At 54.1% G+C, this 13,780-nt stretch overlaps 1 protein-coding gene across 3 annotated transcripts in view; it reads right to left on the bottom strand.

The window, feature by feature from the left end:
• Positions 1-582: 582 nt before the first annotated feature.
• The window catches only part of EDN2 (endothelin 2), a 156,136-nt gene continuing 142,938 nt past the window's right edge, over positions 583-13,780 (bottom strand). Inside the window, exons 2-6 of one of the 3 annotated variants that reach the window (XM_079325841.1) lie at positions 6,340-6,443; positions 5,955-6,087; positions 4,351-4,470; positions 3,412-3,516; positions 583-2,486 (exon numbers count right to left, since the gene is read on the bottom strand). In XM_079325841.1, the coding sequence (XP_079181967.1) occupies positions 2,396-2,486; positions 3,412-3,516; positions 4,351-4,470; positions 5,955-6,087; positions 6,340-6,397 (507 nt within the window). In that variant the 5' untranslated portion in view covers positions 6,398-6,443 and the 3' untranslated portion in view covers positions 583-2,395. Of the gene's footprint in view, positions 2,487-3,411; positions 3,517-4,350; positions 4,471-5,954; positions 6,088-6,339; positions 6,503-13,780 lie in introns of those variants that run through there. The other 2 variants (XM_079325840.1, XM_079325842.1) reach the window with 2 other exon arrangements.

The raw sequence follows: 13,780 nt of genomic DNA, 5'->3' as shown, positions 1-13,780 counted from the left end.
TTCAAGGTACTTTTCCCTTTTTAACCTGTAATTCCAGGTTCTTTTTATGGTACCTTTACATTAAAGTCCCAGGGGCAATGATTTATTGTCAAAGAAACATCTGCCACTGATTTTCACACCAAGCCCTGGGGTAGAGATTTGGCCATGGGAGAGACAGCTCAGCCAGGAAAATCAGGGAATAGGAAAGGCTGGGACCCCTCCTGAGCCTTCAGCATCTTCACATCACCCTTTAAATTATGGCTTTTGAACAATAATAATAATAATTAATAATAAAATGCTCTGTCCCTGCCCTGCTGACCCCACAGTCACAGGGCTGGGGAGGGGTTGGAGTCAAAGATGGGCAAACATCACATCCACAAGCACCTGGGCATAACTTCCCACCCCTGTTCCCAGAGAAATCCAGGAAGGAAGGAGGTGTTGAAGTTAAGGAATGTTTAAATCAGCCAGATGGATTCTAGATGGGTTCACTCTGAAGAAATGTGCCCAGGACCATTCTCAGCCTCCCTTTCCCATTTCTTTTGGCAATCTGGATTCTTTTCCCTTCACCCACCACCAGCCACCAAATAAGGAAGGAAAGTACCATTGACTGTTGTCATTATTTATTACAAATTATATCTTGAAAAATTACTGTCTAAAAAAAAATCAATAGATTTAAATAAATATACAGATTTCAGGATGCTACATATGGCAGGTGTGCAATGAGTCACTTAAGGATGGGACATTACACACACATGAGACTGACAGAGTACTTGACAGCAGTAGCTTTATTTTTAAATTACTCACATTAAACCATGTGCAAAATTTCCTCTGGAACAAACCCTTTCAGGATTTTCTTCTTTTGGTTTTTTAGAGTGACTCCAACCTTCAGAAGGTCAAAGATAAAAACAGATTCTCTGCAGCTTTGGGGACCAAATGATTAATCTGCTCTTTCATTCACAACACAATCAATTGGTCTCATTTTTCCCCTTTCCAGGGCTTAAAGCAAAATCAAGGAATTATTTTTCTTGTCCATTGGGACTATACTTGCAACAGCCACAGATTTTGGTCCACCACCAACTTCAAGCAGCCTTTCCAAAGCTCCTGTGCCATCCTGGCATGGGCAGCAGAGGGACCCAGGAGTGGAGAGCAGCCCCTGCCCTGCTCAGGGACAGCCCTGGGCTCAGCTCAGCCTGCCCAGCAAACAAAAGTGCATTTGTGACAGCTCTGGAGCCCTTTGCTTCAAGCTTGGGTTCTAGGCCCACCCTGGGCTCAGTGTTTTTCCCAAATTTTTCCCCTCTCTCCTCTAGGCCAGCAGATCTGGGTTTAAACCTGACCCAGACAGATTTAAAGCTCAGACAGGGCTGTGCAGAATCACAGGGGGTTGGGTTGGAAGGGACCTCAAAGATGATCCAGTTCCACCCTGTGTTCTGACCAGTCCTTCCCTCCACACCATTCCTACCTGGCTGCCCCTCACCTGATGCACTCCCCACCCAGGTTTCCCTTCCCACTGTGACCTGAGTGGTCACTTACTGTCCAGACCCTGACTCAGAGCTGACCTAAGCCAGGCTTTGTGTGCCCTCTCTGCTCCAGCCCTTCCCTCCAGGCAGAGCTGGGAGGAAGGTGGATTATTCAGGAGCTGGAAGTCCTCACTAAGGGTTGGTCCAGGGAGATGAGATGGGGTCACTGGTCCAGAGCAGGGCTCTCACCCTCCCCTGCCTATGGGGGCTCCTGCACAAACCCAGCCCCACAGCTGGTTTTGGTACCATCCCTGGGTAACTGATCTTGCACCTCAGCTACAGCCAGAGCCTCAGTGGGAATCCACCCCAGTGATTGCCCCTGCCTGCTCAGCTGGCTCCTGCTGAGATGAAAAACTTTTCATAAAGCTGGGAGCTGTTCCACCACGGGAGCCTCGCTCATAGGCACTGACAGATGAGAGAAAATAGTGCAAAGGTGGGTTTGGGCTGGAGGCAGCTCATCCCTGAGCAGTGAGCAGCCAAACCCTCTGAGTGTGGCCAGGCTGGCTCAGCCAGCTCGAGGCAGAGCAGCCAGGCCAGCGAGGGGCTCAGTGCTGCCCAGCCCAGCACTGCCCAGAGCCCAGGCTGTGATTCACCCACCACAGTGGGCTGAGCCCTGCCGAGGGCTGGGGGGCAGAGTCCAGCTGCTGCTGCTCCAGCACGACCCTTGCCTGATCCAGAAAGGCACAATTCAGCTCCAGGACGCTCCTCTGACTGTGTGGAGAGAGAGTTTTTCCCTTTTCAGCAGTCCCTCAAGTGCTGGTTCACGCAGCAGGAACACTGAGACTTCCACTTCCATCGTTCCACTCACGGCCTTCCCTTCAGCTCTAAAACCGACAGCAGAGCTGGTGGCACCCACAGGACTCCAAATTCTTCTGGTGAACTTGGTGTGCACCTGTCTCCTATCTCTTCTTCCTCCAGATGTTTCTTTGCCAGGGCAGAGCTGGTGGCTGTGCATCCCTGCGGGAGCGCGGCTGGCGGGGGCCGGGCACCCTGAGCTCCCTGGGGACACAGGGGACACCGTGGTCACTCTCCAGCCCACCTGCACCCTGAGCAGTACCCCACAGTATGACATTCATCAACCCCTCAGCACAACTTCTGGGAGGCAGGGGATGGGGGAAGGAAGAGCAGCAATTTCTGTGCATTAAGCCACAGCCGAGCTCCATCAAGCCCAATGAGGTGGAAGGGGATTCAAGGATGACCCAAAGTGCTGCTTCCCCAAATCTGCCTTTCAGAAAGTGTCCCCATTGCCTCCGATTTAATTGCCATCAATTCATTAATTTGCCACCTCCCTTTAGCTCAATTACACTCCTGGAGTTGTTGGAATATGTGAAAAGTGGGGATCAAAATGCAGCACGTTGCACTGAAGATTTTCACACAGATTCACCACCTTTCATTGACAATTTCAGTCTATATTTTTGTAACTCTTTGCTTTTGAGACTTATGTGCCTTTACAAAAAACAACTTTATAGCACTTTATAGCTCAGCTGTTTTGAAGGTTTAAACCCACAACAATCCTGACAGTTTCTCCCACAGTTCCCTGATGTGGGGTTAGAAAAGCTCTGTCCTCTGATCCAAAGTTGCTGCCCAATAAATTATCTTCCTGCACTACGCCATCCCCCCTCCCTCTTCTGTCCATCACTCATCTGCCTGTCCCACATCAGAGCAACTCCCCAGTCCAATCAAGAATTACATTTTGTAAACCTTGCTCTGGTTTGGGAAGGGCAGAAGCAGCCCTGGCTCCCTCTGATGTGCCTCCAGTGCCACAGAGAGCAGGAACAGCCAGGTCTCCTCACTGAAAGGAGGCAGGCAGGTGGCAGAGGGTCACAGCCGAGTGCTCACTGCAGCCTGGGGCCACAACCACACGTTCTCCAGTGCTCACAAGGAATGTTCAGAGTGGGCTTGGTGCCCTGCTCACCTGAGAGCTCTCAGCAGCCCATGGTGGGGAGGCCTCGAGGCACCATTCTGCAGAGACCTCGCTGATGCTCCAGAGCTCATGGGGAACTTCAGACTCTGGAGGTACCTGAAGAGCAAGAGGAGAAGCCTAAGCCACCCAGAGCCAGGCTGTGGGGAGCTCGGGGGAGCCTGGCCCGGTGACAGACAGCTGAATGCACGGCTCTGAAGGGTTAATTGCAGCTATTTGGGAGCTATTCACGGCTTACTTCACTGCTATTCCCTCGTGCCAGAGCGCCTCTATTCACACATTTAATGACTGGGGACTGTAACTATTGCCTGGCTCTGGAATTAATGACAGATATCCACAGCGAATTCACTCCACCTCCCTTCAGCAGCGCTGCTGAAGCTGAACTGAGACCCCACATGCACCAGGAACAGAGGTGGCCACAGCACATTCGGCTACTGAGCCCGGAGCAGCCCTGCTCTGCTCCCCTCTGAGCCGTGCAGTGGTGTCCCAAAGCTCCACATCCCACTTGTCCCCACTCCCAGGGTGCTGCCAGCTCCTCAGCTTCTGAGGAGGGGACACCGGAGTCCCAAAGCTCCACACCCCATTTGTCCCCACTCCCAGGATGGTGTCAGCTCTCCCTTCTGAGCAGAGACACTGCTGTCCCCAAGCTCCACACCCCCCTTGTCCCCACTCCCAGGGTGCTGCCAGCTCTCCCAGGGCATCCCGAGGCTCCTGGCAGCAGCAGCAGCAGGGATGGAGGTGACATTGCTGCCTCTCAGCTGCCGAAAGGACCCTTGTACACCCAAACCACCCAGTGACACTGCCGGGGCTCCAGGGAGGGGAGAAAAAAGCCACCAAATCCCAGCTGCAGGCAAGGAGCCGTCCCCACGGCACAGCAGCTCCTGAGCCCCCCGTCCCTCACCCTGGCACCCCCAGGACGTGCCCAGCTCTTACCCAGGCCGGCCCTGGCAGAAGGTGGCACAGATGCTGTCCCTGGAGTGCGAGCACTCGCACCTGCCCGCCGACCTCTTGCGCCGCCTTGGCGGGCTGCCCAAGCCGTAGGGAGCGGTGTGCCTGGGAAAAACAAAGGAATCCAGCTATGCCACCAGCGTTTTATTGGCCAACAGGTTTATAACAGGGTGCTGGAAGGAAGCCAAGCCAGTGCCAGCATAATAAAAGACCCATCTATAAGACATAAGGTGAAAAGGTCTCTGATAGGTCTGAGCTCCTCTCCCACCTCCTGTTTCCCCAGCCCTCCTTGCCGGGAGAGCTGGCTGGGAAGGGGAGTTTTGTCTCCTTGCCGCAGCTCAGGTGCCCGTGCAAGGGTTGCCACCTGGGCTGGGCGAGCTGGCGGCCCCCAAGGGTGGCCCAGCCACAGCTGAGGTGTCAGCGCTCTCCTTCCCTGCAGCTTTAACACACAGGACAAGGCACAACCCGCGATGTCTCGGGGCCAGAGCAGGTTCTGGTGCTCACAGCCTGCCCCCAGAGCTGCGAGCTCCCTCCCGCTCCATCTCTGATGGCAATCTCTTCTCCCAGAGGCTGCAGGATTGGCAGGCAGGGACTGCAACTATTCCCCGAGCAAGCAGCGAGTTGTAAATGCATGTCAGCGAGCGCGATTATAACCACACCTGAGCGCGTGTGCTGCGCTCCAGTGCGATGGCCATTGGTCTGAAAGCGCAGGGAAAGCTGCTCCGGCATTCCTGAGGGCAGGGCTTGGCAGGCGCGGCCGCAGTGCCAGCCCACCACCGCCTCATTAACAACGCTGGCAGGCGGCAGCCAGGTTACAGCGTGCGAGCGCGGAGAGGAACTTTCCCGACTTGCAGCCACAACATCCCGGTGCTGCTCCGGGCTTGCAGAGGTGCAAACCTCAGGAAAAGCCGAGCCCGGGAGGAAGCAGCAGCCTGTGCTTTCAGCCCGAGCCCCGGGGCTTGGACAAACACCTGAGCAGCAGCCGCGGCACAGTCTGTCCCCTTCTGGGCTGAGCGCGCACCTTGGAGCAGGTGCTGCCAGAGCCGCGGAGAGCGGGGCCCTTTCCCAGGTACCTGCAGCACAGGTACAGCCCCTGCCCATCAGCGGGGCCCTTTCCCAGGTACCTGCAGCACAGGTACAGCCCCTGCCCATCAGCGGGGCCCTTTCCCAGCTACCTGCAGCACAGGTACAGCCCCTGCCCATCAGCGGGGCCCTCTCCCAGCTACCTGCAGCACAGGTACAGCCCCTGCCCATAGCAGAGCCCTTTCCCACCTTCCAGTAGCAGGTACAGCCCCTGCCCATAGCAGAGCCCTTTCCCACCTTCCAGTAGCAGGTACAGCCCCTGCCCATCAGCAGAGCCCTTTTCCAGCCTCCTGCACAGCGGGTACAGCCCCTGCCCATCAGCAGAGCCCTTTTCCAGCCTCCTGCACAGCGGGTACAGCCCCTGCCCATCAGCAGAGCCCTTTTCCAGCCTCCTGCACAGCGGGTACAGCCCCTGCCCATCAGCAGAGCCCTTTTCCAGCCTCCTGCAGAGCAGGTACAGCCCCTGCCCACCAGCGGAGCAGCCCGAGCACCGCGCTCCTGCTCACCCAGGTGTGTTGACCCAGATGATGTCCAGGTGACAGAAGTAGATGCATTCCTTATCCAGCCAGCTGTTGCAGGAACATCGCTTGCTCCTCGGCGGCGCGGCCAGGTGCGATTCGGCCGGGGGCTGGCCCAGACCTGCAGCAGCACAAGAAGGGAGCGGGGGATGAGCGGCCCGTCCGTGTGTCCCCTCCGAGGGTCGCAGGATGTCCCCGATGAGGCTGCGGCTCCCCGGAGGCCGCCCGGAGCGAGGGTCCCGCACGGCCCGCAGCCTGCGCGCACACCCCGGGCACCCCCGGCCCCCTCCCCGCGCCGAGGGGGCGCAGGGGGTCCCCCCTCCCGTGCGGGCACCCCCGGGGACACCGAGCCCCGCTGCAGCCCGGGGCTCACCGGCTTCCAGCAGTGCGCACAGGGCGAGCGCCAGCAGCACGCCGGGGTGGCTGCCCATGACCGCGGCTCCGCGCTGCTGGCTCTGGGGCTTCTCCGGGCTTTTTTGCTCCTTCTCCTCCCGTCCCGGCTCTTTCCCCGGAGCAGCCGCGCTGTGTCTGGAGCCGGCAGGAGCCCGGCAGGTGCTTTATAGCCCCGGCCCGGCGCGTCATCGCTCCGCCCCCGGGGAACGCCGGGCTGGCTGGGGCGGCGCGGACCCCCCGCTCCTCCCCCGGGACTCCGCGGGCTCCTCTGCTCGGGGAGCTCCGGGACAAGGTGCCGCCGAGCGGGGAAAGTATCCGGGACCGGGGTGCGGAGGGAGCCCCGCGGGGTCCCGTGGGTTGGGATGCGGGGGAAGGCAGCGGGCACGGGGGGGGGGTCTGCAGGCAGTGTCCCCCTGGGAGCCCCCCGCACCTCCCCCGGCCCCGAGGGATGCTTTAAACTGCAGACTGAATTCAGGTATTCACAGAATTCAAGATCAAAGTCAAGTTTTCACTTGAAATGTCTTAATTTGACTTAGTTGATTTGAATAAAAATGTAAATTGATAAACTCACTTGAAATTGCTGCTCAGCTCGTGCAATGACAGTCTCCGCTTTCTCTCTCCCCTCTATTTTTTCCTTTAAATCAACTTTAAGACTTTTGCTACGTTGAGCAATTAAAATTTCTTGCCATAAATCTGCCCGAGCACTGTCTAATTTCGCTTCAGCATTCATGTGGTGCGTTTGACATTATCTACACATTTTCGGGATGCGAATCATGTGAAGCACAGTCACCTCCTGGCATGCTCGAGGAGGAGTCAAAGCCCTCCACCTTGCCCGTGGTGTGTCAGGCAGGAGCAGGAAATTCCTCCGGGGAAGTGGTGGGTCTTGACCATGCCAGGGATGGATCACAATTTCCAGGCACCCTGAATTCCTTGGGACCACCGATCCAGCTTGGAGTGGCAGCTCCAGGCTTGGCAAATTTTGGGCAAATCCTGCGAGGCGTTTAGAAAAGCAAAATCACCGTGTTGGTCTTTTGCAAGAGATTCTCAAAAGCTTCTTGGGAAAGGGAGTGTATTTTATTTGTTTACTATGAGCAGTTCTGCTTTTTTATGGCCCTGTTGTCATGGGCAGATGCAAGGTGGTGGCAATTACAGTCACAGTGAGGTCTCATGCACAGGAACACGTGCGTGCAGGAAGGAAAAGGAAATAAGGAAAAGTGCAGGGAGGGATAGTGAGGAAAAACGGCTCCTGAGGCAGGGCTGCTGCTCACAGCAGCTCATGGAAGTAAAACAGGTGATGACTGCAGTCCTGCAGGCAACGTCTGGAGGATTTGACATTTCTTTGGTGCAAGCAGCAGTGGGAATTCCTCTCTGTGCTCATGCAAAATGCACACGGTGAGTGTGTGCAGGGAAAAAGCCGTGGGAGCAAAGAAACTGCACAGGAGAGCACAGAGATTTACAGAGGGCCAGAGCAGATGAAAAATGTATGTACGGGCATGCCATGAATATAACAGAGTAGAGGATGTGTCAGGCAGAGAAAATCAGGAAGAGTGCAAGTGATAAATTTATAAGAAAATCAAGCCAGAGCTCATAAAACAAAGCAAACAGAGGGTAGCGTTTAACCTCTGTACCAATGCAACAATTATTCTAAAGAAAACAGGGAAACACAAAAGCAGCAATACCTGGTACTGCCCATGTTCCAGCTGTGCCAAGTTTCAGAGTTATGTCAGAGTTGTGTGTGACATTCCAGATGCCAGCCCAGTGATACAATAAATCTGCCTTGGCTCCCGTTCCTGCGCTCCTCACCCTGGTCACTGCGGGCTGAAAGACGATCCCCTGGACGTGGGGAAGGCAACGCAGCCGTGTTTGCTCACCCCGAGGGGAGGCTGGCGAGCCAATGACATCATTTATACAAAAAAGGGCGCTCTCTTTCGAGGGTGCTGCCGGCGAGGCGCTGCCGCTCCGCGGGGTTGGTTTGCTGAAGGGATCAGCCCTGTCACCTCGTGCCCCAGGCAGGGAACAACAATCTCGAGCTAACCCCAGGATTTGGGCATCTGGGTTCAAGGAATTTCCTCCACCTTTTGTGGCCGGGGCTCTGCCACCCAGCTCACATTTCCAAGGAGCACCCGAAGCTCCACGTACCTGGCTGCAATCTGTGTGTGGCTGGAAGTGCCCAGATGTCTGCTGCTCTCTGCCATGCCAGGTGCAAAAGCATCTTCACGAAACAAGCCTTTCACCCAAAGATATCTCAATTGGTGTCTTCATGTCCCAAAAATGCCCCCAGACTGAAAATGGAGCAAATGTTACACCCTCGTGATCATCCTGCAGAATGAGAGCCTGGGTTCCTTTTATTCTCCAGGAAAAGCTCTCCTGTGCTGAGCAGCACACCTTGGGATGTTTGGCAACAGAGCTTCAAACATCCCAAAGGATGTGGAGCTAGGGATGAATGCCACAGTTTCTTGCAGGGATGTTGGAACCCTGCAAAGATGAGGTGGGGTTGGCACTGAGCTGGCTTTGAACTGACCCAGCTCTGAGAGATTTGTCCAGAGCTAAGTGGAAAAACAATACTTTAAAAAGTGGTTTTGCCTTTAGGGCTGGTGAGGGAGAATGCCCAGACAGAAGGTGAAGCACCAAACACATCCCCACAGGGACTCAATGACACCTTGGAGTTCTTTTCCAACCTCAGTGATCCCATGGCTCAGTGATTATTCTGGTGGCTGTGGTAGTTCCAGGAGCACCTGCTTGGTTTAGGCTGAACCACAGAATCTCCTGAGCTCAAGGGACCCACCAGGATCATCCAGTCCAACCCACTAGAAAAATGTTTGATTTAAAGGACAGGAAAACCTTCAAGGATGAATTGTGTCTGGAGTCCAAGGGGATAAAACTCAGCCAGTGCTGAGTGGCCCCAGGAGCTGCTGCTGCAGCCCTGCCCCACGATGCAGGGCCCCAGAGGCTGCAGGGTGCCAGGGCAGGGCTGGGCACAGGAGATGGGGCAGCTGAGAGCTCTGGGACAGTGCCACAGCTCAGGGTGCAGGGCAGGGAGAGGGGCTGAGCTGGGCTCTGAGCTGGGAGCCAGGCTCACAGTGAACAGCAGAGCTGTGGGAGCTGGGCTTGAGCACTGCCAGCACAGCAGGGACAGCAGGACACAGTGACACAACCACAGGACACCCTGAGCTGAAGGGACCCACCAGGATGATCAATCCCAAATCCAAACCTGCCCTGCCCCCAGCAATCCCCCTGCCCATCCCTGGAGCTCTGGCAGTGCCCATTCCCTGGGGAGCCTGGGCAGTGCCAGCACCTCTGGGGGAGGGAAGAACCTTTCCCTGAGCTCAGCCTGAGCTGCCCTGGCCCAGCTCCAGCCCTGCCCTGGGTCTGTCCCTGTCCCAGGGAGCAGAGATTGGAGCTGCAGCTCCCTGAGCTCTGCCCTCAGTGTGCTCTGCTCACACTGACTGCCCAAAGCTGCTCCTCCTGACCCTTCACCATCTCTGGGCACCCTCCAACACCTTGAGATCTCATATTTTAATGCCCCAAACCCACAGATATCCCATTCCCTCACGCTGTGGCCTGGGGGATCAGCCCACACTGGTTCTCCTTGACCAGAGCACGGAAAACCTGCACAGCTCCTGCCACTGTCCCTGCTGTTCCCCTGATAAGGATCAGGAGCCAGCTCCCCAAGGCCAAGCCTCCTGGCACTAGCACCACGCTAAAATCACAAAGAAAAACAACAGTGCTGGAGGAGGGCCGTGCCTGCTGCACAAACACAGCTCCCAGAGCAGGAACAAAGGCGTGCACGGGGTCCTCAACGCCAGAGATGGGCTTTGCCTCCTGCAGTTATTTTTTCCCTTTTGTTTCTGCCTGCGGGAGTACATTGTTCATGTCACTGCGAGGAGTTCCAGGCAGACATGACGAAAGGGACAAAACAGCCCAAGACAGGAGACATCCCGTGCAGCCCTCACGAGCGGCACTGTTTGGAAACAAGGAGTGAGCAAACAGGAAAGGCCTTTAACCATTGAGCACTCAGGATCCCAGTGTGCTCTTGGCACCAGCAGGAACAATGGGGGTGATGTCACCAGCCAGAATTCCCCGTGGTGGATGGCAGCCCAGCAAATAATCATAATTCTTGTCCCGGGACATGAGCAACATTTTTCCACTGTTGGTCATCCCCCATGGAGACGCTGTGAGGAAGTGTAGGAAAGAGACATTGTCAAGTGAGGCTTCCTTTGGGATTTTTGCTGCCCCCCCTGCCCTCCCCAGCTCAGCCATCAGCTGTAATAAATCCCAGCTTTCTGCTGATGGGGAGGAGCTCAGTGAGGTGCAGGGATGCTGGAGGAGATTTTCACACGGTGGAAAAGGGTGAGCACCATGGTCTGGATACTTGGAAGGCAGAGGGGCAGAGTTTCCTCAGCTCTGTGGGGCTTTGAGCTGACACAGAGTGAAGCTGGAGCGTTGCCCATGGGATTCCAAAGGTGCTGAGGATGGACAGGGGCTCAGGACAGAGTCCTGCACAAACAGTGGTGGTTGGAGAATTTAAAATTTTTTCAATAATTTCAACAATTTTTTCAACAATTTTTAATTTATTATTTTTAAGGCTAAGAAACTACATGAACAATACTAAGGCATCCTGCAGATCCCAATTTCTCCTATTTTGGCTGAAAGTCAGCTCTGTGGAGAATACCCTGAAGTTCATTTGCAGCATCCAGGCCTCCCCTGAGGCAGCTCTTGAATTCCCTTTTGGCTCCTTTCTCTTGATGGGGACTGGTGCCATGGAGGCACTGGGCAGCCCTCAGGGTTTGGGGTGGCTTTGTTCTTGGGCTGCTACTGAAAATCCAGACTCACCTCTCCAAGATTTGCTCTACAAAGTCCCAGCTGGTTTCCCTGCAGCCACCCCAGCCCTGGACTGCCCCTCTGTGCTCTCCCAAGGGAGGTGACTCTTCTTGCTGGAGCTGGATGTGGGATTTCATCAGCAAAAGGGATCTCAGTGAGTCCCAGACAGTCCTGAAATGCACCCTGAAAGAGAAACACCAAGCCATGAATTTGTGCGTGGTTTGCTGATAACAGATTTGTCCTGCTCTGTGTTTGGGGTGTCTGAACACACCCCCAAGGGCTGTTTTCCATGGTCACAGGGGGGATCTTCATGTGTTTTCTCCATCCTGAGGCTCCCAGAGAAGCCCAGGATCCCTCTCAGAAGTGGGCAGAGGCAGCCTGGCCTCAGGGATGGATTATCCACTTCTGATATTCAGGGATGGATTATCCAATTCTGATATTCAGGTATGGATTATCCAATTCGATATTCAGAGATGGATTATCCACTTCTGATATTCAGAGATGGACTATCCAATTCTGATATCCAGGGATGGATTATCCCACTTCTGATATCCAGGGATGGATTATCCAATTCTGATATTCAGGGATGTATTATCCACTTCTGATATTCAGAGATGGATTATCCACTTCTGATATCCAGGGATGGATTATCCAGTTCTGTTCCCAGGGATGGATTTTCCAGTTCCCTTCTGCAGGGTTGGATTATCCATTTCTCCTGGATAATCAGGAAGTAACAGAACTGGGTTGCATTATCCAATTCTGCTCTCCAGGAATGGATTATTCAATTCCCTTCTGCAGGTTTGGATTATCCAGATCTGCTCTCCAGGGATAGATTATCCATTTCTGATATCCAGAGATGGATTATCCAGTTCTGCTCTGCAGGGATTACCCAGTTCTGATATCTAGAGATGGATTATCCAATTCTGTTCCCATAGATGGATTATCCACTTCTGATATCCAGGGATGGATTATCCAGTGCTCCTCTCCAGGGATGGATGATCCAGTTCTCACATCCAGGGATGGATTATCCAGTTCTGTTTCCAGGGATGGATTATTCAATTCCCTTCTCTTGGGATGCATTATCCAGTGCTCCTCTCCAGGGATGCATTATCCACTTCTGTTCTGCAGGGATGAATTAACCATTTCCCTTCTGCAGGGATGGATTATCCAGTTCTGCTCTCCAGGGATGGATTATTCAATTCCCTTCTGCAGGTCTGGATTATCCAGTTCTGCTCTCCAGGGATGGATTATTCAATTCCCTTCTGCAGGTCTGGATTATCCAGTTCTGCTCTCCAGGGATGGATTATCCAGTTCTGCTCTTCAGGCAGAAGAGACAAAGCCAGAGGTGCTGTCCTGAAGGACCTGGTGACACTTTCCTGCCCAATAATTTGAATTCCAGTGACTGCCAGTGGCTGTGGGACAGCAAGGTGGAATGGCAGGAATGGAAGCAGATCCTGATCCCTTTCTGCAGGGCTTTGCCCTTTGACTGGGGCTCTCAGAAGCCACTGACCAGGGCATGTTTGGTGTTCCTGGGATTCTGGCACTGATGGGATGCCCTGGGATGTCTGTCAGGCAGGGAACTCCAGAGAGGTGTGATCTGAGGAGTCTCAGAGGGAGAAAACAAAGTGAATGTCAGTGAGCCCTGTGAAATGTCCTGAGTTGTCTGTACATCTGAGGTGATCCTGCCCTGGTACACAAATTCATTAAATTCACACAAAGTGAGCAGGATTTGAGTCAGATACAAGTGGGGAGAGGCAAGATGTGCCTGTGGGACACGAGGCTGAATGAAATCCAGGGAGGCACTGGATAAACTGGGAATGTTGGGAATGTGTGGATGTGTGATCAGCACATTCAGCTTCATGCAGAGCTCTCCTTTTCCATTAAACCTGGAAAAACCCTTCAGGGGCAGCCAAACCTGCCCTCTTATGGCACTGCCTTCTGCTGGTGACTGTCACAGACCTGGTCTGGCTTTTCAGTTCCTTTAAAACCACAATAAATGTGCTCCTGATATCACCTTTCCACCCTGCTCTGGGAGTTCTTGAAAAGAGAAACACTAAAAAAAAATTGCAGCTCTCCAACATCAAGAAATCTGCTGAGGAATTTTGAAAATGTCAGGGCTCCAAAGGGTCCCAACTCCTGCCTCTTTCCTCACCACCTGGGAAGATGAGCATGTTTCACCCTTTCTCTGTGGATGGAAAAGGGAATATTTGCAGTCAAGAAAGGGGTTTTTAATAAAGTGAATGACAATTACAGCCAGCCCCATGTGCCTGCCTGATCCCACATTTTTGTGCCCAAAAGGCAAGAAAAGCAAAGTGCAGAGTGTGTTTAAACAACCCCTTGGAGACATTCCTCGTGTGTTGAGTGTTCATTGGAACACCTTGACAGGGATGTCTGCCCTGACTCCACCCTGATGGCTGAACCCCTTCAGCTTTCCAGCATGATGAGTGACCTGGAATTTATAATTACAATAGGTGTCATGCAATTAATCACCACCTGGGAGCTGTCTCAGTGCTCAGTGGGCCCCAGCCTCTGCAGCAAGTGCAGGAGAGCAGCTTGTGCAACAGGGCTGCTGCCAGCTGGGACAAGCCTGCTGAGGCTCC

The sequence above is a fragment of the Erithacus rubecula genome, assembly GCF_903797595.1.
Source record: "Erithacus rubecula genome assembly, chromosome: 23".
Classification (NCBI taxonomy): Eukaryota; Metazoa; Chordata; class Aves; order Passeriformes; family Muscicapidae; genus Erithacus; species Erithacus rubecula.
The sequence above is the reverse complement of the archived record's forward strand: the minus strand, read 5'-3'. Positions and strand labels throughout refer to the sequence as shown.